This window comes from Callospermophilus lateralis, chromosome 12 (genome assembly GCF_048772815.1).
Source record: "Callospermophilus lateralis isolate mCalLat2 chromosome 12, mCalLat2.hap1, whole genome shotgun sequence".
Taxonomy (NCBI): Eukaryota; Metazoa; Chordata; class Mammalia; order Rodentia; family Sciuridae; genus Callospermophilus; species Callospermophilus lateralis.
In genome coordinates this window covers 75,464,973-75,488,816 of record NC_135316.1, presented here as the reverse complement: position 1 = coordinate 75,488,816, position 23,844 = coordinate 75,464,973, and the positions used below count along the sequence as shown (strand labels likewise).

The 23,844-nt window shown below is 37.8% G+C and overlaps 1 protein-coding gene across 2 annotated transcripts in view; it reads right to left on the bottom strand.

Annotated features, from left to right (window-relative positions):
- The window catches only part of Rnaseh2b (ribonuclease H2 subunit B), a 79,151-nt gene that overhangs the window by 37,989 nt on the left and 17,318 nt on the right, over positions 1–23,844 (bottom strand). For both annotated transcript variants that reach the window (XM_076872166.2, XM_076872165.1), the window contains exons 2-7: positions 21,175–21,246; positions 19,099–19,206; positions 14,483–14,559; positions 11,808–11,922; positions 3,717–3,781; positions 2,141–2,246 (exon numbers count right to left, since the gene is read on the bottom strand). In XM_076872166.2, the coding sequence (XP_076728281.1) occupies positions 2,141–2,246; positions 3,717–3,781; positions 11,808–11,922; positions 14,483–14,559; positions 19,099–19,206; positions 21,175–21,246 (543 nt within the window). The remainder of the gene's footprint in view (positions 1–2,140; positions 2,247–3,716; positions 3,782–11,807; positions 11,923–14,482; positions 14,560–19,098; positions 19,207–21,174; positions 21,247–23,844) is intronic.

The following is a 23,844-nucleotide window of genomic DNA, read 5'->3' as shown; positions in this document are numbered from 1 at the left end:
TAAGGACAGGAAAAGCAAAAACTCAGGGTTGCTTTGTTAGTTGAAGCCTTTGAATACAAATAAAATTTAAAAATCAGATGTGATAATGTTAAATATTAATGTCTCTTTTTTCTAAGGCTAATCTCTTCTAAATCTGCTCCAAATAACAAATATAATCATTGAATAGTAGTGATAATATTCATTTAAGGTAAATAAAATAACATGATTTATCTCTATTAGGTATTTGCTTCATAAGAACACTACATATACTTCGAACACTACATATACTTCCAAATAAAATGCCTTTTAAAACCTGAAACACAACTCACACAGCAGAATATAATATTAGTTCAGGGTATCTGAAGTCATAGTACTAAAATGCAGCTCTGCCATTGATTAAAAACAGCCAATAAAATCTGTTTCCAAATGCCGCTCTTTAACTAGGCACTATGAGCAGATTATGTGGGGCAATCAAACTCAATCAGGAAATGGAATGACCACAGGGGGAGATGAACTGTCAAAAAGGAAAGCCCGGGTCTGCTGCAGAGATGTTTACTTGCTTCCTTGCTTTCCTTCTTTTCTGCCTTCAAAATAAGGCAACAATATACCCCAGTATTACTTAGTAAATGACTGCAGTCTGGTAGTTACTCAATCTTGAAAATCTTTAGTAGAAGATTTTCATGGCTGATGTAGAACACAAAGTTATCATTGGACCCTTCTTAAAATGTGCTCAGGGTTCTGGGCTAGTAATTTATCCAGTTAGTCATGAAGAGACAAAGAAAACTATTTTAAGAAAGTCAGTTTACAGGTCATTCATTTTATGCTTTTGGTACCATACCCCAAGCTAAAGATCTAAAAGTATGTAAAGCTTACTTTATGGCTGGAACACGAACCAGCAATATAACCCATGCCCAGAAACTTAGATGTAGAGTCTTGATGAAATCCCTGGACTCAGAGCACAAGACCTTATTTATCAGCTAGAATAAACCATTCATCTCTCTCAGACTATAGTTGTCAATTTTTAAAGTAAGAAGACCTCTCTAAAAAACTCTCTAATATCCCTTCTTCTAAAAAAAAAAAAGAAGAAAGAAAAAGAAAAATAAATAAACCACATATATATGGTTTCATTGGTCAACTCTCCATCCATCTCCCCTTGTGATTCACTACTTCCTCCTCTTCTGTTAAGGCCAATTAAAGACACTGACAGTTCATGAATTTGGTATGGCAAGCATGCTGTTCACCACCCCCAAAATGGCAGTGGCCAGCTATATCAATAAGTAATGAGTTGTAAAAAAGATTTCTGCACATCAAAGACCGTCTGAATAATCCATCACAAAAAGGTCTCTATTCCTCATATTAATTTTTTTTAATGGCTAAAGTCAGGTATTGAAAACTGTATAGCCAGAACAGGGGAACACAGAACCTTGAAGCTGAAGGTTAGAATAATTTCTGTCTCACCCTTTCCGAATGTTAATTGCACTATATAATTGTTTTTATTTTTAAACAATGCACATATACACACATACACTATACTGGAAAAAGCAAAAGAATGTAGTACCTTAATAACCTAAGAAAATTGCTAAGTGAGTCAATTTTCATCTAAAATCAAAACATTTAAAGCTACCTTAGGAATTATGCTTTATGGCAGTAAGATGCAAAAAGAAGCAGCCCATTAGAAACCCTGAGCCAGAGGAAAGGTACAAGAAAAGGGCAAAAAGCATGGGCTTGAGAGTGAGATAAGCTCCACGAGTAGCTCGGTTTTGCCATTTGCTGGTGGGTAACTGTGGACTGAACCTTGATTCTCATGGGACTTCCTGGGGTGATCAGGAGACGATGTTTGTATGCTGGCAACCTAGCCAAGGATCTGGCACATAACATACCCTTAAGAAGTGACAGCCAGGCTTCTCAGGGTTGCTATTACTGTTGGTGCAAAATAATTATTTGCTGAATGAATGATTCAAGTGCCTCTCAGTGAGAGAACTGATCTGTTAGAAACAGTCTTTGATTCTGAAATAGGATGTACAATTGCCCTGATCTATGAAAAACATTGGCAAGAATGATGCTTCAGTGACATTAAAGATTTTTAAATTCTCAGATATGCATTTGCACATAAGCAACTTACTCCAGACAAAAATTATTTCTAATGAAGTGGTTTACTTACCTTCCTTGTCACTCAAAACCTGGTTACCAGAGAAAAATGCAGATGACTGCACCCGAGCACTGACAGTGACATTACTGGTTTTTAATGCTGCCACAGTTTGTTTAACCTAGGAAGCAAACATAGGGCAGAAATCGGAGGAATCTTCAACATAACTTTAGAAATGCATGACTTTCCAGATGACCCTCCTTCCACTTAAGATCTAGGAAGAAGTATTTGAGAACCTAGCAATATCTCCACCAAATATTACATACTTGGAGAGTGGCTGAGGGCAGACACATTTCTGGATGACCTCAATAAGTGGACTTCCTGAGCCTATGCAATATGAGAAGCAACATAATGTGGTGACTGAAGTACTGACTCTGGAAACAGGATGCTTTGGTTTGCTCTGTGACCAATCACTCAACCTCTCTGTATTTCTATCTGTGCATTAGGCATAAAGAGTAACCACCCCATTGGACTGCTGTGAGACAATGAGTTAATGCATGTAGAACCCTTAGAACAGAACCGGGTACAAAGCTTCAATGTTAGTAATTTCTAAACAGAACAAAAAATATAAAATTTCCCAGTAAGCATAAACTTCACTTTATGGTCATATCATTATCACTTGCTAAAAGCAAAAATGAAATGCCAAGATTTTGCTCAGCATTTTCACCTATATATAATATGCTACGACGTAGCACATGACAAGTGGAACATGATGGCACTTACTAAATTTTTGTTACTTTGTACAATAGGAGCCTAACTAATTCTACAGTGTTCATTTGCATGTTTCCAGACTCCAGTGTGTTCAGTGATATAGTATGACAAATGAGCATGGCTTTCACATGTAAGATCCAAGGGAACCTTAGGAAACAGAATTATAACTACTGGTACGCACTGATCTTGTAAAAACTAAGATTCTTAATCCATGTGAAAGTAATGATACTTTCCTTAGACCAGTGGCAATTTTTTTTTAACTACAACCCACAGTAAGAAATATACAGCAATTTAACATCAAACACATACATAAGAATACATTTCATAGGTCATCCTTAACATTTACTTGTACTCTGGGCTATATATATGAACCCATTCTGTCCTGTCCTAATTCATACTGTCCTGCTCCATTCCAAGAGAAATACTTGTTGGGATGTTCTAAATCAATTTTAAAAATACTGCCCTGGACCTTAGATTAGGTCAAAATCACTAAGACATACGGTTTGCCTAGAAGATGATCCTTCTTCAGCATTTGGACACTTAGAGTGGACTAACTTTCTCTAAGCTTGAACAGCTTTCTCCTGCCATCTCTTGCCTGGCTATGTGAGCAACACCACTCTGGAGATACCTGTGCAGCTAACAGCAGTGAAGAGCCTCAGGCTTGGCACTGTCTGGCTTGGAAGATTCAAACCTGTACTAATTGACAGCAAGAAACTCTTTCATTTAGGACTAGGAAGAAATGAGGATTCTTCAGTCTTGGATATCTTTATACAGTTTTCCCATTTTCACTACATATATAGGATGGTCTTCGGATTCGATTTTATTGCCTATATAGTTTTTTTTTTTTTTTAAATCATAAGACACTAAAGAGGTACTATACCTTTTTTTCCAGCCACTTCAATGTCTTCTCTTTGCTATACTTGTAATATTTCTTGTTGCCTATTTCTGGATTAATGGGGGGAAAAACCCTTAGTACAGTGAGTTAAAAAACAAACAAACAACAAAAAAGCTCAAGGTAACATCATATACAATAATTTAAAATTTTTCATAATACATTGTTAAAAAGCCCAACCTATAAACCAGAGAACATACTTGAGACATTTTTTTAAAAACTCCCAGAGTTTAGGTTCCTCAGAAGTGATGTCATCACAGAATGAGTATGAACTTTTAAAAACCCTCAAGTTATACAAACAACACTGTAGAAAAGGTAATTTTTAAAACGTAGCAATCTAACATGCTAAATAATCTCAATTTTTCTGAATTAATTTTAAGTTCACCTCAATGTTTTCAAAGAAAGACTTTCCTTTCTAAAATAAAAAACCTGTGGGGGGTGGGGGGATAAAAACACTAAAATCAGGCAGATGCCTGTGAAGGTCCATGTTCAGGGGCAAAAGAAACAAAAACATCTTAACTACTCAGTGCTGCCCTGGTAGAACTGGTGCAGCAACGGATATATTCTTCTTTTAATGTATTACTAATATAGTCATAGATATTTCAGGGGAATTTAGATTTATGGTGGGCTCAACCTGGCCCTTTATGGATATAAAAGTTCTGTTAGAAATTATACTTCTCCTCACAATCCACCTAGCTTCATACGCTACGTCATTAAACCAGGATTTCCTCCATAACACGGTTAGTCCGTGGGATTTCTTCTTCCTGTGTGGTTAGCAAGGGCAGCACTCCCACTCCAGCCTCCTTTATGACCATATAGGAGTCATCTTTATGGCTACTGGAAACCTTAAGGCTAGTGTAAACCCACCATATCACGGGAAATGGAAACTGCTTATTCAGGGGTAGTTTTCTGCAATCCAAATGGTTTGAATGGAAGAAAGGCTGGAGGACCCTGCCCTAGTCTCTGTGCATTTCCTCCCCATTTCTGCCTGGAGTGGTCAACGTGGAAGGCAAAATGAAGCAGGATGGAGTGGGAGCTGGACCTTTGCACCCATCTCCTGAGTATGTGTCACTGGAAAAAGAAGGAGGGAAAGTTGCATATGACATTCCATCAGAAGTAGGAGGATTTCTGCTCTCCTGGAGCCAGGATAGCCTAGAAAAACAGCCCACTGCAGAAGCAAGACTGGATTTAGTTTTCCTGGAGACAATATCCCATCAGGACATCAGGGGAAATTTAACAGGACACAGCTCACACAATAAGTGTACACTGTTGAATGGCCTTTAGAAGTTCCATTCACCACCTGCATCACTAACAAAATTCAGTGCTCAAGTCTGTCCTAAGAAATCCCACCTGTCTCTGCTCTTTACCTCTCTTGTTCCTACCTCCAAAATGCTACAAGAACTACAACTTACATAGCTTTTGTTCTTGGCTCACACTCCCTGAATCACCTAGGCAGACCTCTCCTGTACCTCTTGGAAATGGTCTCTCAGAAGAAGTCAAAAATACAGACTAAGCCATACATACTTCCAGGGCTCACACAAACCCCAGTGTGTGTTGTTACCTTGAGAAGCCACTTCATTCTCAAAACCTGTTTTCTCAAGGAGTAAAGCAAGGGTTATTTTGAGCGTGCAATGGAATAGTCCCTACAAATCCTATGGCACAATGCCTGCCGAATAGAAAATAGTTGATATCAGCTAAGCAAAAATGATGACATTTGATATTTGTCAATTATGTGTCAGAAAACTAACATTTATTCAGGCTCTTCACATACATTTTCTCATTGATGGGCAGAGTGGATTTCAAGTGAAAAGCTTTATTTGTACTCATCAAAGAAAACCAGGCTTGCGTGACCTAAAGTAAATTGTCTAAAGTCACTAGCAATTAAGAAGCGGCACTGCATTCCCATCCAAGCTGACCTTTCAGCTATGGATCTGATGCTCATTTTACCAAGGACAATGAGGTCTACATGCTCCCCTAGGAACTTCTGTCCTCCCTATTCTCTGTGGGAAAGACCTCTCCAGAAGGGTAGCCACAAAACTGCTTTCCTTTGGTTTTCTCTGATGATTTCTCTAAATCTTTTTCCAGCTCTCCTTTGCCCTTCTCCAAGGTCAACTGCACCGTTCTCTGGAGAGGCTTTATATCCTAGTTCAACAAGACTTTAAACAAGCTCAGCTAGCAAATAGCAAACATAAAGCCCTGAGCCAAGGCTCAACATGTCTGAAACTAAACTGGTCATCTTCCCAAACTAGCCTCCTGGCTGCCCAGGCTGCAGTCCCTCCTGCCTTGCCTCCCACACTACAGCACCTGATCCCAAGGCGACGGGAAGTGTGGAGAATGAAGGAGTCAATCTTATCTTGACATGGGGGAGGGAAAAAAATTACTGAGTCAGAAATCAGGAGGTCTGGCTTCTAGTGCTGAATTAGTAAGTACATTTTGAAAAAAAATCAACTTTATTTATATAATGAACATACCCACTTTAAGTGTACAATGGGACGCGTGTTGAGAAATAAATGCAGTCATGTACTCATCATGTCCATAAGTTCCCTTGAACCTTTATGTAATCAATTCTCCCAGCCCTCCCCAGACCACCGGGAACCACTGAGCTATCTTCATAGATTGATTCTTGCTTTATTCTGAAACTTCTTAGAAATGGAATCATATAGTGTGTACTTTTTTGTGTTCATCTTCTTTTGCTCAACAAAATTTCTGTGAGATTCATCCCTTTTATTGTTATTCTAGTGTATTTTGGATTGTTTTTTAAAAAAAAAAAGTTAATTGTACATAGCCACAGGCAAGTCCTTTAGAGGGATTCCAAAAGGACTGCTGTCACAGGAGCCTGGCAATCTGTGTTATGCCCCTGAAGAAGTTCCAGTGGGCCCAAATGTAGAGGTGGCAGAAAGTGATACTGATGATCATGACCCTAAGTAGGCCTACGCTAGTGGTGTTTGCATCTTAATTTTTAACACAATTAAAAAAGAAGAAGAAGAGAACAAGAACAACTTCTAAGAAAACTCACAGAACAAGGATGCAAAGAAAGATCCTTTTTTTTTTTTTTTGAGGCTATATGATAGGTTTGTATTTTCAGATATTATAAGTAAAAAGTTAAAAAATTAAGAAGTTTATAAAGTAATTACAGTAAGCTAAGACTAATATATTATTGGAAAAATAAAATGATTTAAAAATAAATTTAGCGTAGCCTAAGTATACAGTATCAATAAAGTCTCAACAATGTACAGGGACGTCCTAGGTTTTCACATTCAGTCACCATTCACTGACTCACTGACTCACCCGGAGCACCCTCCAGGCCTGCAAGTTCCATGCAGAGTTAGTGCCCGATAGAAGTGTAACAGTTTTTAAAAATTTATACTATATTTTTACTGTACTTGATTTATATTTCTATATACCAATACTTACCATCCTGTTACTACTGCTTACAGCAGTCACTACAGTAACATGGTGTACAGATTTGTAGCCTGGAATCAACAGGGTATACCAGTAGCCCAAGTGTACAGCCGGCTACACCACCTGTTTGTGTAAGTGAGCTCTACGATGTCCATGCAAAAATGAAATCAACTAATGGCATATTTTTCAGAACATACCCCCCCAGTGAAGTGATTAATGACTATACATATAATAAAATTGATGTTTTATGTTGAACTTGTATTCTGAAACCTTGCTTAATAAGTTCTAGAACTTTTGTTTTTGGTAGATTCCCAAGAACTTTTTACATACATGATGATATTGTCCATGAACAAGGACAGTTTTACTACTCACTGTCCCATCTCTGTGCCTTTCCCTTTTTCCAGTTCCAGCGGAAAGGCAGGTTCAGTTTTTCACAGTGATGATGTCAGAAGTCTGCCATAGATGCCCTTGACCACATGAAGGAAGTACCTTCTATTCCTAATTCACTGGGAATTTACTTCATGCCTGAATTTTGTCAAATGCCTTTTCTGCATCCATTGAGATGACCATGCACTTTTCTTTTGACTATGTAAATTTGTGAATTATCTAATTGATTTTTCTAATGCCCAACCAACTTTGCATTCTTGTAATAAGACTCACTTGGGTCTTACATATTGGATTTTCTAATATTTTGTTAAGGATTTTTCAGTTTGTGAGGGCAAAGAATATTGGTCCAATTTTCTTTTTGTAACAATTTTTAGTCTAGTATTGGAACATTTCTGGTATCACAAATTGCATTTCATAAAATTCCTTCCTCACCTGAAAGGTATTCAACAAGTACTATTTCTTTGAATATTATTTCTTTCTTAAAGTAGAGTAGAATTCATCAGCAAAGCTAGGCCTGGATTTTTCTTTCCAAGAAGTTTTTAAATTATAAATCTATTTCTAAATAAAATATTCCCTGGATAAGATGATCACTCTGTCCCAGAATACTATACAGATCCAATGTATAAACTACAGCTTAATTTTGAAATTTATAAATTTCTAAAAACAAGGAGACCTCAGATATTCATGAAGACCACAGGCGGCCCATAATTATGAAAAATAGCATAGCATGTTCATCCGTGTCCCAAACTTAATATTTGTGAGAGTTAGAAAGTTGGACAGTATGTGCACACACTGGATGGGTTTTTTCCCTTATGTGTCTGGTACTTATAAAACTGGCCTCAAACATCTGGAAATACTGCATTTACAAAATAAAGATGGAATAAAAATGAGTCTACAATTAAATAACATGTTCAGCAATTGGGTAATCAGTTCACAAACCTGAATTTCCCTGATGTATTGTTGAACAAACTGCCTAGAGCAGATTTTCACTTCTGCTTTCTCAATGTTTTCCATAACTGAGAAACTCAGCCCGCTTCTTCTCCTCTGTCTTCTGGGGATAGAAACTTGGCAACTGCACTTGGGGAATTTTAATCAGGTAAGTTTTCCTGGCTCTTCCCATTAATTGCATCAGACAGTGCAATGCAGCTCTGGCTTGCAACATGAAGCAGAGTGTTACGTTCAAGGCAAAGTCCATGACCCCGTATTAGTCCTCTCCCGTGTCATCTCTCCACTGAATGTGAGCTTCTTTGGCAAGAAACGTGCTCTGGGCCCTAGAGCGAGCAAGTAGAGCCTTTCCATTACTAATGAAGCAGGCTAGGCTAAGGTCACGGCCTTCATCATTCAGAGCACCAGCAGCAGTGGCTGCGCTTCTTTATCAGGGGGAACCAATCTTTAAGCAGCCAGTCCTCAATACAATCACTATGATGACCTGGAGGGCAGTGCGTGAAAATAAGAAAGATCACTGCAGGGGTGAGGACTGTCTGCTCCTTAAGCTATTCCAGTTCTGTCTCCTTTCTTATCTTTTTGCCATACAAAGCAAAATCATTAAGAGGGGATACAAAGATTTTAAAAGAAAAAAATGTGTTTTCTGTTTTTACAAGAGACACTCTCTAAAGCCTCTAGCAGAGTATCCTGGAAGCACTTCACAGCTCTAAGAAAGAACAGCAAGTGTCACTATCAGTTCTTTAATTTATTAATACATAAGTTTATCTTTAATCCTGGTTCTGCTACTTCATGTTCCGTGATGTCAGGCAAGTTACTTAACTCTCTAACACTTAGTTTCCTTATTTTTAAAAATGCAGATTATAATAACAATGAAAGGGCCTTATTGCGATGATTAAGTAATATATGGAAAACCATAAGCACCCACCTCCTGCTGTAGTGCAGATCCTCTACCCTTCTCTCTGTGGACAGCCTATAACAACCAGTGGTAAACCTCAGAATGCTGGGCTTTCCCCTGCTGATCTTCATGGAAAAACACATTCATCTGAGTACACTGTCCTGTACACAGACCTCACATAAAGAAAAATATTTCATATATTTATATTTTGGATGAAGGGATGAAGAAAATGTTGTAGGGTTGCTTATACTCAAGTATTCTGATGGATGAGGCATGGAGAATCTCACTTCTTTTTAATTTTTCCTCCCTATTCTTAATTTTTTTTTTTTTTTGGTTTTGCTTTTAAACTTTCCATTATTTCAAATGTATAAAATGGAGTTCAATAAAGGTAGAATCGTATTATAAGTAAACTGCCAAACCTCTGGGCACTGCACGTATCACTTACTGTAGGGCATTTAATCTGAAAATATTTTGCTTTCCCTTACCATGACTTAATAACAAAGAAAGAAAAACTTGAGGACTGGGACTTTAGAAATCTGACTTACATACTTATATAAAGGCTAATAATATAGCCACTTTGAAAAATGGAAGTGCAAATCTTTTAAAAGTCAGGCAAAATTGAGAAGAGACGGAGATTGGGACAGAAGTCCACACAGCGATGCAGCTAATGCCCAGGCTGGGAGAGGGAGAGACTGGAAGTGAACAAATGCAGAGGCATTGATACTGTTTCAGAATCTAGTTTCTGGGTATTGCTTTAAGTTGATTGCTTTTACACAGCCCATGGCAGAATCCTGGATAACAACTTCATTGCATCTTCAACTCATGTTAAAGTAACAAAAATTAAAATGACTTGTAATTCTATTTTCTTTATTACTTTAGTTTTCAAAAATGGTTATGGTCTACTTCATTTGTCACCCACAAAAAGATGCTGTCCCCTGCCAAGCTCAGCATCAGGAACGCCTTTGATGGGGCTGCTTTGATAAAACATTGGCTCCATGTAGCCCTCAGATCCAAACTGGATCCCCAAACATTTGCCAAGTAAGAATCAGTAACCTCTCAAACATGAAATGCAACCAGTGAGGCATTCCCCTTCCCACTGTAAGCTTACACTTCTTGGAATCATCACTTTCTTGGTCCCAGAAGAACTGCCATTGTTAACAAACCATCTATGACCCCAGATGGCCACAGCCTCTTGGCCTGTTGTTCTGGTTCTCACCTTATGTTTCCAGATTAACCCTGAAACTACTTGGATGATTATTTGAAACACTGATGCTAAGTGTGTATAGTGTTTTTTAACCCATTAAAACACAAAACTTGTTTAACCTGACACACAATGCCTCACCTCCTCTTCTCAAAATTCAAGAGTAATATCTAGAATTCACCTCTTTGTTCCCCCGCCTGCTCCTCCAGCCCCTGTTCCCTGCCTCCAGGATGCCAGCACTGTACATCCTCTGGGTCAAGACATAAACCTAGAAGCCATTCTTACTCCTTCTTTTCCCTGACCACCATTCAGTCACCTGATGTGGCTAGTTTTCCCCCTAAATTGCTGTTCCTCCTAAGCTCATGCTCTTATGACATTCTGTCTAGATCTCACTGCAACAGCCCCTGTGGACCTGGCCTTGGCTTTTGAATATATTCTCCACACGGTAGCACTGTCTTGGTGAAAAGTTCAGAGATGGGCCACCACCAGATGCATACAACGTTCCCTCCCATCTGAACCCGTGCCCAGCATTCCTACCCCATTCCTTACAGCCCCAAACCTCCCCAGATGCAATGAATTTCATGGAACCGCCAAAACAGGATGTTTTCCATATATCCATGCCTTTGCTATACTGCTGCTCTGACTCATCCTTCGGGACTCCACTTAGGTCACCTCCCCCTGGAAAGCAACACGGTATTCACCCACCTGCACCCCACCCAACCCCAGACCGGGCCTGTGCATCCCCAGGAAACACACGGTTACTTCCATCACCTGTCTTTACTGCCCTGCTTGTTGCTTGCCCCATCAGAGTCAAAGAAAAGTGAGGGAAGGGACAGTGTCTTATCTGTCCCCAAAGCCCAGCACTAATGTTCAACATTTGCTTCTCATTAGGTACTCAAATACCGGATCACTAACAGTCGTTTTATATAATTTAACAAATGAAAAATCTGAAGCAGAAAGCAGTTGACTTGCCTTTAGTCACAAAGCTACTTCAAAGAACTGAGACTAAAGCCATATTTTGTGATTTCTGACTGTGGAAGAGGCCAGAAGATTTCAGTAGGCATAATTCTAGAGAATGAACAATCCGATGGGACCCAGGAGGGATACTGACTACTGGAAGCCCATCTGAGTAACACTTCGTCTTCCACTGACACAGAATGGGCATTACAGCTAGGGAGGCTTTAAGCAGCTACATGTTCTGAGAAAGGCCCAGTCTTTCTGCCTGACTTGCAAGGCCCACATATCATACCTTTTTCCTCTGTCACGTGGTGAAGTACTTTCTCAAGTTCAGGAAGTTTCAGCAACAAGACACAATTCGGAAATGCATCATCCACCACCACCTGATCTAGAGGCTGAAACTTTCCCTGGAAAAAACACTTTGGTCAGTTAGAATGCAAGCATCCCAGCCAAAACACACACGAAAAGAGAAAAAGACATATCTCAAGGTCTGTCCCTGCAACTTAGTTCAGAGCCTCTGTTCCATCTAAGAAACCCCTAAATAGGGACAGGGTTCTAGGACTGATGCAGGGCTCCCTTTAAGAAGCTCTTTTGAGCACTTGGTTTCCAAGCAGCAAGCACCCTACCCCACGGGTACAGTCACCATACAAAACAAGGAACAAAATTCTAGAAAAGTACATGAAACCACAGAAACTTGCAAAGATGATAGTGATTGCCCAGGGCTGATCCAACCACTCAACTTGAAGAAGAGCCCCAGAGCAGGAGTTCCGACCATCACACAGGCCTGGAACCAGCCCAGACGGGCCCAGAACATTCCTCGGCCTCTCCATCCTCATTCCATGGCTGAAGAAAGAAAACCCAGCCACTTAAAGAAAAATTCAAAAGTAAGTCCACTCCTGTCAGAGCTGTCAGATAATGCTTCCAAATTAAGAGGAGAATTAGAGAGAGAGAGAGAGAGAGAGAGAGAGAGAGAGAATGCTAGAGGGATACATAAATGAAGGTGTACTCAGGCTAAGCCAGGCTCAGCTAGTTAAGTCCATAAAGCCTGGGTACCAAAAGAAGAAAACTGTAGACCATAAGAATCCAGAACACACACACACACACACAAAGAATCCAGACCACTATTCTTCTCAGTTAAGTTTAATTCTTCTTAGCTTTACTAATTACAAAACTAACCATTTACTCATGGATATTACTTATACTTGAAAACCCACTATAAGTCAGTTTGGACTCAGGTATTGAGCAGATGAACATGAGTGATGCAAGTTCATCACTTCAAGGGAAAGAAAGCACTTGTAGCCTATAATAAAACTTGAACTTTCAGGCAAAAATCAGAACTGTGGAAAACTTGTATCTCCCACTATCACAGCTTCTCAATACTTCAAGGATTTTTTTGATGATAGTAACTGATATGATATGAATATAGAATCTGCTTGCCATTGGGGCTCATGGGAGCTGTTTGGGGGTAGAGCCCTCATGAACAGATTAATCCTTTCTCACATGAGTGAGTTCAAAGGACTAGATTAGTTAATACAAGAGCAAGTTTATCCCTCATGTTCTTTCTTCTGAAAATATGTTTGCCTTTCTATTTTTCACCATGAGTTGAAGGAACATAAGACCTTGACTAGTGCCATGCTCTTTGAATTCCCAACCTTGAGAACCCTAAACCAAAGTAAACCTCTTCTGCTTATAAATTATCCACTTTCAGGTGTTACAGAAACCAAATTGAAGTAAGACATTTACAAAGGGTGGGTATGTATAAACTGGGATGTATTAACATTTGAAAGATTTATATAATTCAGTGAACCAATATTTTTCAAATAAACCAAAACATGATGTTATAAAAAAAGATCCATGCTAAGTGAAAAACAAACCAGTGGATTTTAATGTAAGACAGCATGGAAGGATCATTGACAAGGGTTCAGATTTCACTTTAGGACAAACCTTTAAGAAACTACTCCTGGAGCTGGGGATGTGGCTCAAGCCGTAAAGCGCTTGCCTGGCATGGGCGGGGCGCTGGGTTCGATCCTCAGCACCACATAAAATAAAATAAAGATGTTGTGTCCACCGAAAACTAAAAAATAAATATTAAAAAAATTCTCTCTCTTTAAAAAAAAATAAAAGAAACTACTCCTTATTGATTTTTGAATAAGAAAAATATCCACAATTATCTTAAAAGGCTACTATACCCTTTCCTCCCTGTTCTGATTATCTCTGTGTGAGGCCACATATTCTTCACACAATTCCACCAAAACAATAAACAGGCTGAATGTGTAAACAGATATGAGAATTCAGTGATCTTCTTTTAAGCCAGCCATTAAAAACACTGCCACATGCCTTATTAAATTTTGTTGTTTGTTTCATTAAAAATGTGTTATTTATGTCAGTTTTAATTCCTAATATAGTAAATATTGATAATTAGAGCTCATAAAAACATAAGCTTTTGGGAACCCTTAATAAGTGTGAACATATTATGAGACCAAAATGTTTCAGAACTTTAGGTTGAAACTAAGATTTTTTTGTAAACTCCGTCTTTCTATTACAAGGGTAAATTTTATCTATCTGGAATTTCTTAAGTCTCAACTATATCTTCCTCAATATGATTTTATTAGATATATCCCTATTTCACAGTCTCACAGAAGATAAACCCTTCTTCTCCTAAAGCTGGTGGTCAATTTTTTATGTGTATCTGGGCACTTAATGATAAATGTTTTCAGTGTCAGGCTTTGCCAACCAGTAAGGCACTGTGAGCTAACAATTCAGAAGTGATGGGCAAGCTAATATCAAACTGGATCAAGATTGCAGTGCTGCTTCTAGGCCTGTGTGTGGGTGCTCTGACCTGTCCTAGCACACAGGATACACACCCTTCACAATTACCAAATTAAATCAGAAGTGCAGGGAATCTACATTTGAAAAGGAGAGTAGGAAATCAAGGTCATTGTAGATGACCCCCACTGGGAAACTCACCTGTTTGTTGGCCAGTATGAGGTAGTGGAGGAGCAAAAACAGGGGATCCATGGGTGTGGCAAAGTGCAGGAGACCTCCTAGAGGTTAAAAGAACAGTAGGGCTCAGGAAGGCAAGCTGGTGAATTCCTGCTGACCTCAAGGTGAGAATCATTCACTGACAAATACATGTGAAATCCTCAATCCAAAAGCTCTTCTTATACAGGTCAAAGAAATTTACTGATCTAGTAACACGTGTGACAGCTCATCCTACCAAGCCTTAGTGCACAAGTGGTAAGAAATGCCCAAATTTGAAGGCTGTCATTTTTTTCAAATCACAGATTTCACAAATTTCTTATCATCTTTACATCTCTACCTTAAATCTTGCTTCTTTCACGTTCAAACAGTCTCAAAAGGCAGAATATGCTCCACCAGATTTTACTTCAAAAAGTTGCAAATCCCTGTGTGAAGAACGGAGCTAAGACACTGAAATCTGATTTTAACTTTCCATTTCTTTTTTAGAATTCATATTTTATAAAGCCTTCCATCCCCAAAGAAAGTAGAGGTGGGGGTAGCACAGAGGGAATCTAAACCAGGCAAACATTGGGAAACTCATATAAGTCTATCTATAAAGCTGCAGTAAAAAGTAATTTCCTGTGCTTTTGAAAAGGAAGCCCTGGGAAAGCACTGTTATTCTCTTGGGACAGCTTCTTCTGGGCCTGGGGGCTCAAAGCTCATCAGGCACTTCACTAACCCAGATCCAATACCAACCCCTGTCCCCAAAGCAAAAGGCAAAAGGGTAGCAATCGGCTTGAACAAACCCCCAAATCCCACTCTCTGGCTGAAGGAAACAGGCAATCACAAAAAAGGCTCCTGCTTCTCTTTCCTCTGTTGAACTCCCCTCCAAGGATCCCAGACAACCCCCTCCTGCCCTTCCACAGAACTGCTTTGGAGGAGGTATTTTCATCAAAATAAACAAATTCAAAACAATAAACGATTCACTTACCCCTGCCCAGTGTTTTATTTTGGTTTCAGGAAACATATGTACTTACATTTATTTTCTAATTGAGCAACCTACCTATAAAGACAAGAAATCCTAACCCTAAACCATGAATATATATTTATAGTTTAGATCAAAAATATATATAAATATACATATATTTATAATTTAAGGTAAGGATTCATATATATGTATATATACATACACATATATCTACACATATATCTATATACATGCACACACATATATATATGTGAGAGTCCATTTCATAGTAAGGAAAAAAATTCATAGTAAATTTTCCCCATGTCCTTTCATGGTACGGAACAAAAAAATTCAAAGAAGCAGTTTTATGTTATGACACTATTTAATTATTTTGTAAAGTGAACGCTCATGAAAATAAACCTACCATAAGTTTTAAGCTAACCTAATATGAGATATCCATTATATGCAGAGATTATTAACAGGTTTCCAGATCAAACAGTAACATCTTGGCGGCTATTCTTAAAAACAGTTCTTTTCTTTAGAATTAAGTTTAAAAAGAAGACAATGGTAAAAAAAAAAAAAAAAAAAAAATGCATGTACTTTTGATATGAAGATAAATTTGTTGTAAAGAAAAAAAAAACAGTCTATTAAAAATAAAGGAAAGAAAAAAGTGAGAACCAACTCAGACAGTCCAAGATAGATGAGCAATCACTGCTGCCCAATATTTTCCTGTGTTCTGTGTCTCTCAGCTACATTTGACGGCAAGTGTGTTACATTAGAAACCCTAACTCTCACATACTGCTAGATGAATATACACATCAACAACAATGAAAAGGGAGTACTCTCCACCCTCTAGGCTACACACAAACTACCACTGCATTTGCTCAATTAAAAACTGCTTCAATTTCCTCATGGAAATAGGTATGCAAAACTAATCAAAGCAACAAATCCTTCTTTGGGAATGTCTTAGAAGGTGGACAAAAATGGCCTGTGTATCTTAGCACTCAGTGGCAACACAGAGCCAACAGAAAGCACTCTTAAAAAGCAGTCAGAGTACCCAAACAGGCAGAAGAGCAATGGAACAGACCAGAAGACAGAGACAAACCCACATAAATGCAGTTATCTCATACTAGACTAAGATGCCAAAAACATACATTGGTGAAAAGATAGCCTATTAACAAACGGTGTTGGAAAAACTGGAAATTCATATGTAGCAGAATAAAATTTAACCCCATCTCTCACCCCGCACAAAAATTCGATTCAAATTGGATCAAACACCTAGAAATTAAACCAGAAATCTTGGACCTGCTAGAAGAAAATGCAGGAACACTCTAACACGTCAGCTCAGAAACTGACTTCCTTAACAAGACTCCTAAAGTACAAGAAGTAAATCAATAAGTGGGATGGCATCAAATTAAAAAGCTTTTTCATAGCAAAGAAAACAATCAAGAGTGTGCAGAGAAAGCTACAGAATGGGAGAAAATCTTTGCTACCTGCTCTTCAGAGCATTAATATCCAGGATGTACAAAGAACTAAAAAAAATCTAACACAAAAAAAACAAAAAACATGATCGATAAATAGGCAAAGGAATTAAACAGACACTGCTCAACAGGAAATATACTAATGGTCAACAAATATATGAAAAAAATGTTCACTATCTCTAGAAATTAGAAAAATGCAAATTAAAACTACACTGAGATTCCACCTCACTCCAATCAGAATGGCAATTATCAAGAATAGAAGTAACAATAAATGTTAGTGAGCATGTGGGGGAAAAGGTACACTCACACATTGTTGGTGGGATTGCAAATTGGTGCAAACTACTCTGGAAAGCAGTATGGAGATTCCTCAAAAAACTAGGAATGGAACCACTATTTGACGCACTATCCCACTCCTTGGTTTATATCTAAAAAATTTAAAATGAACATACAACAGTGACACAGCCACATCGATGTTTATAGAAGCACAATTCATAACAGCCAAACTAGGGAACCAACCTAAGTGCCCTTTAACAGATGAATGGTAAAGAAAATGGTATACATACACACAATGTATGTATAGCCATAAAAAAAAATGGTATTATGGCATTTGCCAGTAAATGGATGTAACTGGAGTCTATCATGCTAAGTGAAATAAGCTAGTCCCTGAAGGTCAAAAGTCAAATGTTTTCTCTGCTATGTGGAAGCTAATCCAAAATAAGTTGAGAGGGATTAAAAAAAAAAAAAGAATAAAGATCAGTGGAGTCAACAAATGAGAATGAAAGGAAGGGAGAAAGGATGGGATAGGGAAAGACAGTGGGATGACTCTGACCTAACTTTCCTCTGTACATATATAAATACACCAAAATGAATCTCACCATGTGTATCTTGAAGATATCAGTTTAAAAAAGAAAACAAGATCAATGGAGTAGAGGGAGGTGAACAAGAGGTGGGAGGAAGGGAGCGGAAGGACTGGGGACTGAATTAGAACAAACTGTATTTCATGCTTCTATAATTATGTCAAAATAAATTCTATTTTCATGTTTAACTAAAAATAAATAATTAGGGGGTAAAAAAAAAGAAGCAATGAAAGTGGGCAGAGGAAATGCACAATGCCTCATAAACCCAACCACTGCTGAACCCCAACCCGCCCCAGAACAGGGGTCAGAACACGGCTCTCTTGGTACCCTATCTCCCTCTGAATCTAGAGCTTGGTGGTGAGGTGTGTGTGGGGGGAGGGGGGGCATCCTATCGTTTGAATCTGCAATGTCCCCTAAAGGCCCATGTGTTAAAGGCTTGATCCCCAGAGTGCCACTACTGGGAAATTACAGAACCTTCCAGGGGACCTTGTGGGCAGTCTTGGGTTATTGCGGGTGTTCCCTCAAAGGGAACTGTGGGAACTCAGCCTCCGCTTCTTCCAATTTCTGTTTTGTTTCTGTCCATGAGCCGAGCAGTTTTGTCATATGCTATTACCATGATGTTCTGCCTTGTCAAAGGCCCCAAAGCAACAGGGCCAACCAATCATGGATGGAAACTTCCAAAACTGAGCCAAAATAAACCTTCTCTTTTTATGAGCTGATTATCTCAGGTACTCATTACAGTAATGGAAACCTGAGTAACACAAGGGGACAGTAATTTATATGAAAAGTATTTTTTAAGGTTGCTATATTCTAGTGTCTAGAAGCTATACCAGTATCCAGTTTCAAAGAAATGATGTTAAAAACTTGAAGATCCTCAAAAGAAAGTCTACAGTCAATGAGATAGGCACTCCATGGTACAAAGGTAATCTAACTTCTGCCTGAGTATATGGTAGTGTTTTAGGAGACAACACTGGTTAGTTTGAACTTTCCAAGCATCAAAGACACAAGTAATAGGAGTTGGGATTGGGGTTGGGGTTCAGTGTAGAGTGCTTGCCTAGCACACGTGAGGCACTAGGTTCAATCCTCAGCACCACGTAAAAATGAAATAGAGATATTGTGTCCACCTACAACTAAAAAATAAAACATTAAAATATATATATAAGACACACTCTTTGATTAAACCCTACTCTGCTGCCAAGGAAGGATATGCCACTGACCAGACTCCCAACCAGGTGGATGGACCCATAAACCCAGGTGTGAAGAGTGGAAAAGCAAGAGTCCATACTTAGTTACTGGAAAATATTCACATTAGTCACTTACCTGATTGAACTGACTGATTTATAAACCAAGAGTGGTGCTTTTCCTTGAAAACTTTGATTTCAAACAGCTGGTGTAGACACATATTGAACAAGTAAATGGCTCCTTCCCCTGTAAGACAAATCTGGTTTTTATATGTAAGTTTCTCTCTCTCTCTCTCTCTCTCACACACACACACACACACACACACACACACACACACACATACACCACTCATACACATATCAAAATATTGCCCTACAGTTCTGAGGACTGCTGCTAATATGAGCGTAAACATACATAGATACATCCTATACACACTGACTCCCAGAAAAATCTTAGAGCTATTATATGCAAGTGCTTATTTTCCAGCTCTATAATCTTTACTGAACTTAAATCAAAAAAAGCAAAAGTGTAAGTTATTTATCTTAATCACTACAAAGACTTTCTGCATCAGATCAGGGAGAAGGAAAGCCATAACTAAATTAGCAAACCCTAAGAGTTCAGCTAGATGGTCTGAGCTGCCATATGGGTCCCTGTCTCCAGGGCAACGTGTGCCCCCCGCCCACCCCAACACACAGGGATCAAGACAGGAACCAAGTTCTCTTACCCCACAAGTCAATCCAAATCCAAATAGGGAATACAAGGATATGCTTCAAGATACAGGGAGTAATTAAAGCCCCACTCAACTGAAAAGCTGAAAGGATTTTCGTTTATTTCTCAAAAGAGGGTGGAGCCCATTCATATATTCATGTTTGATATGTTCAACTAATGAAAAGAAGAAAAAAAATCTTTCCAACTGGAGTACCATCTCTGGAGTCAAGAACCCTGAGCCTGAACTTGTCTCCACCAAGAACTGGGCATGCGCTCTTAGGGAATTACATAAACCTTTTTGTGCCTCTCCTTCTACATCTATAAAATGGGGCAATATTGCACTTATCTCAGTTTTTTAAATAAGGGCTAAAAAACCCAGAAAACATAAATAACACAGTACTTAGCATATAGTATGTGCTCAGCAAATGCTGGCCAGTGTAGCAAATAAAAACATTTGTTCCTCTATTCCTATGATAATTAGACAAAACCAAATTTTTAGAAGAAATCTGGCTTTTGTTAAATGCTTTAGAATCTGTACTGCTACCCAAAACTTCTCTTGAACAAACATTTCTCACCTCAACTTAGGCTTAAATATGACACCAATTACATTCAATTTCATTTTAGGGAAAAGAACATTGGAAGACGTCATGAATGTTTTCACCTCTCTTGTTGCTTCTATTGATCACGTCTCTCCAACAATAAGGCACTACCCATTTGCTTTCCCTCATTTCACTATCCAGCATTATGGACACCAGGAGAACGCTCTCATCTGCTAAGAATCAGATATCTACTCAAAAAAACACCACCAATATCACTATACTACATACGTACAGAATATTTTAATATTTTTGCCTAAAAATCAGAAGATAAAACTGAAAATATGCTGAATGTAAAGTTAAAATAAAACACATATCCAAGAAAATATGAATCTCTTCAATATACAATACTTTTAATTAAAATGAAAATCATCCCTGACAGGAGAAAAAACAACGCACTACTTTTTGGTAGGAATAAAATAAGGGAAGTACAGTTAAAAATGAAACTAATCAAAATCTTGGCATGTCAAGTAAAAGCCTTCTGCTTTTTTACTTTGGTTGTTTATTTTACTTTGTAATATAAAATGAATATAAATGAAGGCTAACATTGAATAACTACTAAGAAAAGTTGGCTTAAGAAAGCCAAAGAAAATTCATCTGTTTTCAGAAAGAACTCAAACATGCTACTTTTTTGTTTTGCCAACATTTCTGATGACCTTAAAGTTCTGTGGATTAAAGCTATAAGAAGAAATTTTTTAAAACATGTCGAGGGGAAATTATCTGGGAAAACTAGGAAATGTCATCAGCTTGCTTTTGTGACCTCATGATGCCATCTTAACTTTAAAAGCTGTTTGGGAAGAAGACGCACCAGTACCAAATTCGTCCATGCACTCATCAGTCACACCAGCCACAGGGAGAAGGACATTCAGGACACCAGCATCTGAGGAACAGGGAGGGGGGGAGAGCTCACCTGAACAAGGGTTAACCAACTTTACAAACATCAGGCCACTTTTCGTCTTCTTTGAAGCATCTTTTAAATATTCTGAAAAGAAATGGGGGTCATAAAATTAAGAGATGCTTGATCTGTTGCTTACTTGACCTACTTCACTGTTTTCCTTCCTAAATTTTAACTTAATTTATCGCTTACAAGCTGATGACCGGTTTCTCCAGGAGTTGCAGTGGAATTTCAGGGAGTTTTAATTTATCTGTTTGGGAAGTGATGAGGCTCAGGCTCTGGTGTCACATGGCCTGGGTTATGTATAACTTTTGTCACCTTGGGCAAGTGACTTACTCTCCTGGTTCAAATGCCTTTTCTAAGATAGTGATAATAGGACACGTGCTTTTTAAAGAATTAACCTAGGTAATCTATAGAAACCACTTATCATAATAAACAGAAATAAGTGACAGCTATTATTATTATTATTATTATTATTATGAAGCAGAACATTCTTAAAATAAATATTTATTGGACATTTATATTTTTTACTCCCATCATTACTGAATCGTGTCTTTTGGCCATTTTTCTAGTAAAATATTCACCTTTTCTCCCCCCCTTACTTTATGAGGAATCTTAAAAGGAGTCTTTATAAGGATATTAACTCTGTTTTTAATGGTTCATAATGAATCCTTTCTGCCATATAAAAATATGAAATCTTCTTGCAATCAGATCGTTATTTTTCAATATGCTTATACCTTTTGTGTCATACTTAAAAGGCTTTCTCTTCCTCAAAAGCATGTGAATTACCTGTATTTTCTTCTAATATTTTTAAATAATATCTCTAACCTATCTGGGTATAAGATAGAGGGGGGAAATCAAGCATTCTTTTTTCAGAGTTGGCCAGATGTATCAACACCATCTACTGAATAAACTCATCATAAAAATATTACCATTATGCAAAAATATTTAAAATACATCTCTAGGTCTGTTAAAAGACATTCAATTTTGATCTACTAAGTATCTCAAATTCTTATTGATTATGGATTTAATTTTAATATCTGGTAAGACAAGTCCCCTCATTTTGTTTCCTTTACAATATTTGACTGTCAAAGCTTTAATCATGTAGATTAAAACAGAAAGATAAGACAATGTCACTGATAACATCTTTCATACACTGTGAATGGCACACTAGGAGAACTCTTTTTTAATTCTGATTAGAAAGGCAATATAGCAACAGTTTACCAAAAGAGTAAAACAGAAAGGTATGGGGAGGGAAGGGAGCTTTTATTCTCTATGGTCTGTACTCCCTTTGCTCCATTTTGAATCTATATACACTTAGATATAGCAAGCACATTGAGGAAGTGGCTTACCCATACATGACTAAAACACCACTCTTTCCCAAAACTAACATTGCTATTAAATATGTAAAGAAAAAGGACAACCTGATTTTGAGATTTCTACTTTCAACTGAGATACAGTAGCTAGAATTCCATTTACTCTCCCACTTGAAATAACTCAAAACAAGCACCACACAAAACATAGGAAACCACTATTCTCAAGACACTGATCAGTGTGTGCATGTGATGAAACTACCCAAGGGACAGGTGAAAACCATCTGAACAGATTAGGGGAAACAGCACCTCACACTCGTACCTCAAGTTGCCCTTATTCCTGTTCCTCATAATTCACAGGGCATTAGGCAGAGTACGCAAAAGGGTGTTAACTCAGTAGTAGGGAACGAGGAGACCTAAATTAAATGCTGCTCTGGTCTCCCCGAACTAATTTTAAAAGCAACACCTAAATGGATCAAACTCTTCCCAAGTAACTTAACTTATTCCTGAAGTTAAAGAATATTTATAGAACTGAAAAAGGTAAAATTCACAATGCCTGACACTGAATCAAATTCATTCAACAAAGTGAAAAAAATATGGCTGATGGTGAGGAACAAACCTCAATTATTGAAAGAGGGGTACTGATATTATACACCACGTATGAGAATTTACAAAGGCATTGGAAACAGCATTTCTCATGCACAAAAAGTTAAGTATAGATAGGAGATTTTTTTAAAAAAACAAACTGAATTTTTAGAGATGAAAAATACATCAGTTAGGATTAATGGCAGAAGATTAATAAATTTGAAAACAGAGAAACAAAGTCTAAAATGAAAACACACAAAGAAAATTTTTAAAAGAGGAGGATCAGTGACCTATGGGACAAATTCAAGCATTTATCATAATAAACATCTAATATACACCTAATTAGACCTAATTAAAGTTTTCAAAAGAAAGGAAAAGGAGAACAGAAAATATTTGAAGAAAGTATGCCTGAAATGTTTCCAAATTATAAAAATTGTAACCACACACATCCAAGAAGCTCAGTGATTTCAACCACAAAAGAACCAGAATAAAACTATACATCATAATTAGTAGTTTGAAAACAGCAATAAAAAGAAAAATCTTAAAAGCAGCCAAAAAGGGAAAAAAAGACATATTTTGTTCAGAAGACCAAAACAAGGAATGACAGCAATTTTTTTGTGAAAACAATGCAAACCTAAAGACAATGGAGAAACATCTGCGAAGTACTCAAATAAAACACCACAATCCCAAGAAAACACCCCTGAAAATCAAGGGTAGAAAATAGACTTTTTCAGAAATATAAGAGCTGAAGGAAATCAGCAACATACCCACACTACAAGGAATGCTA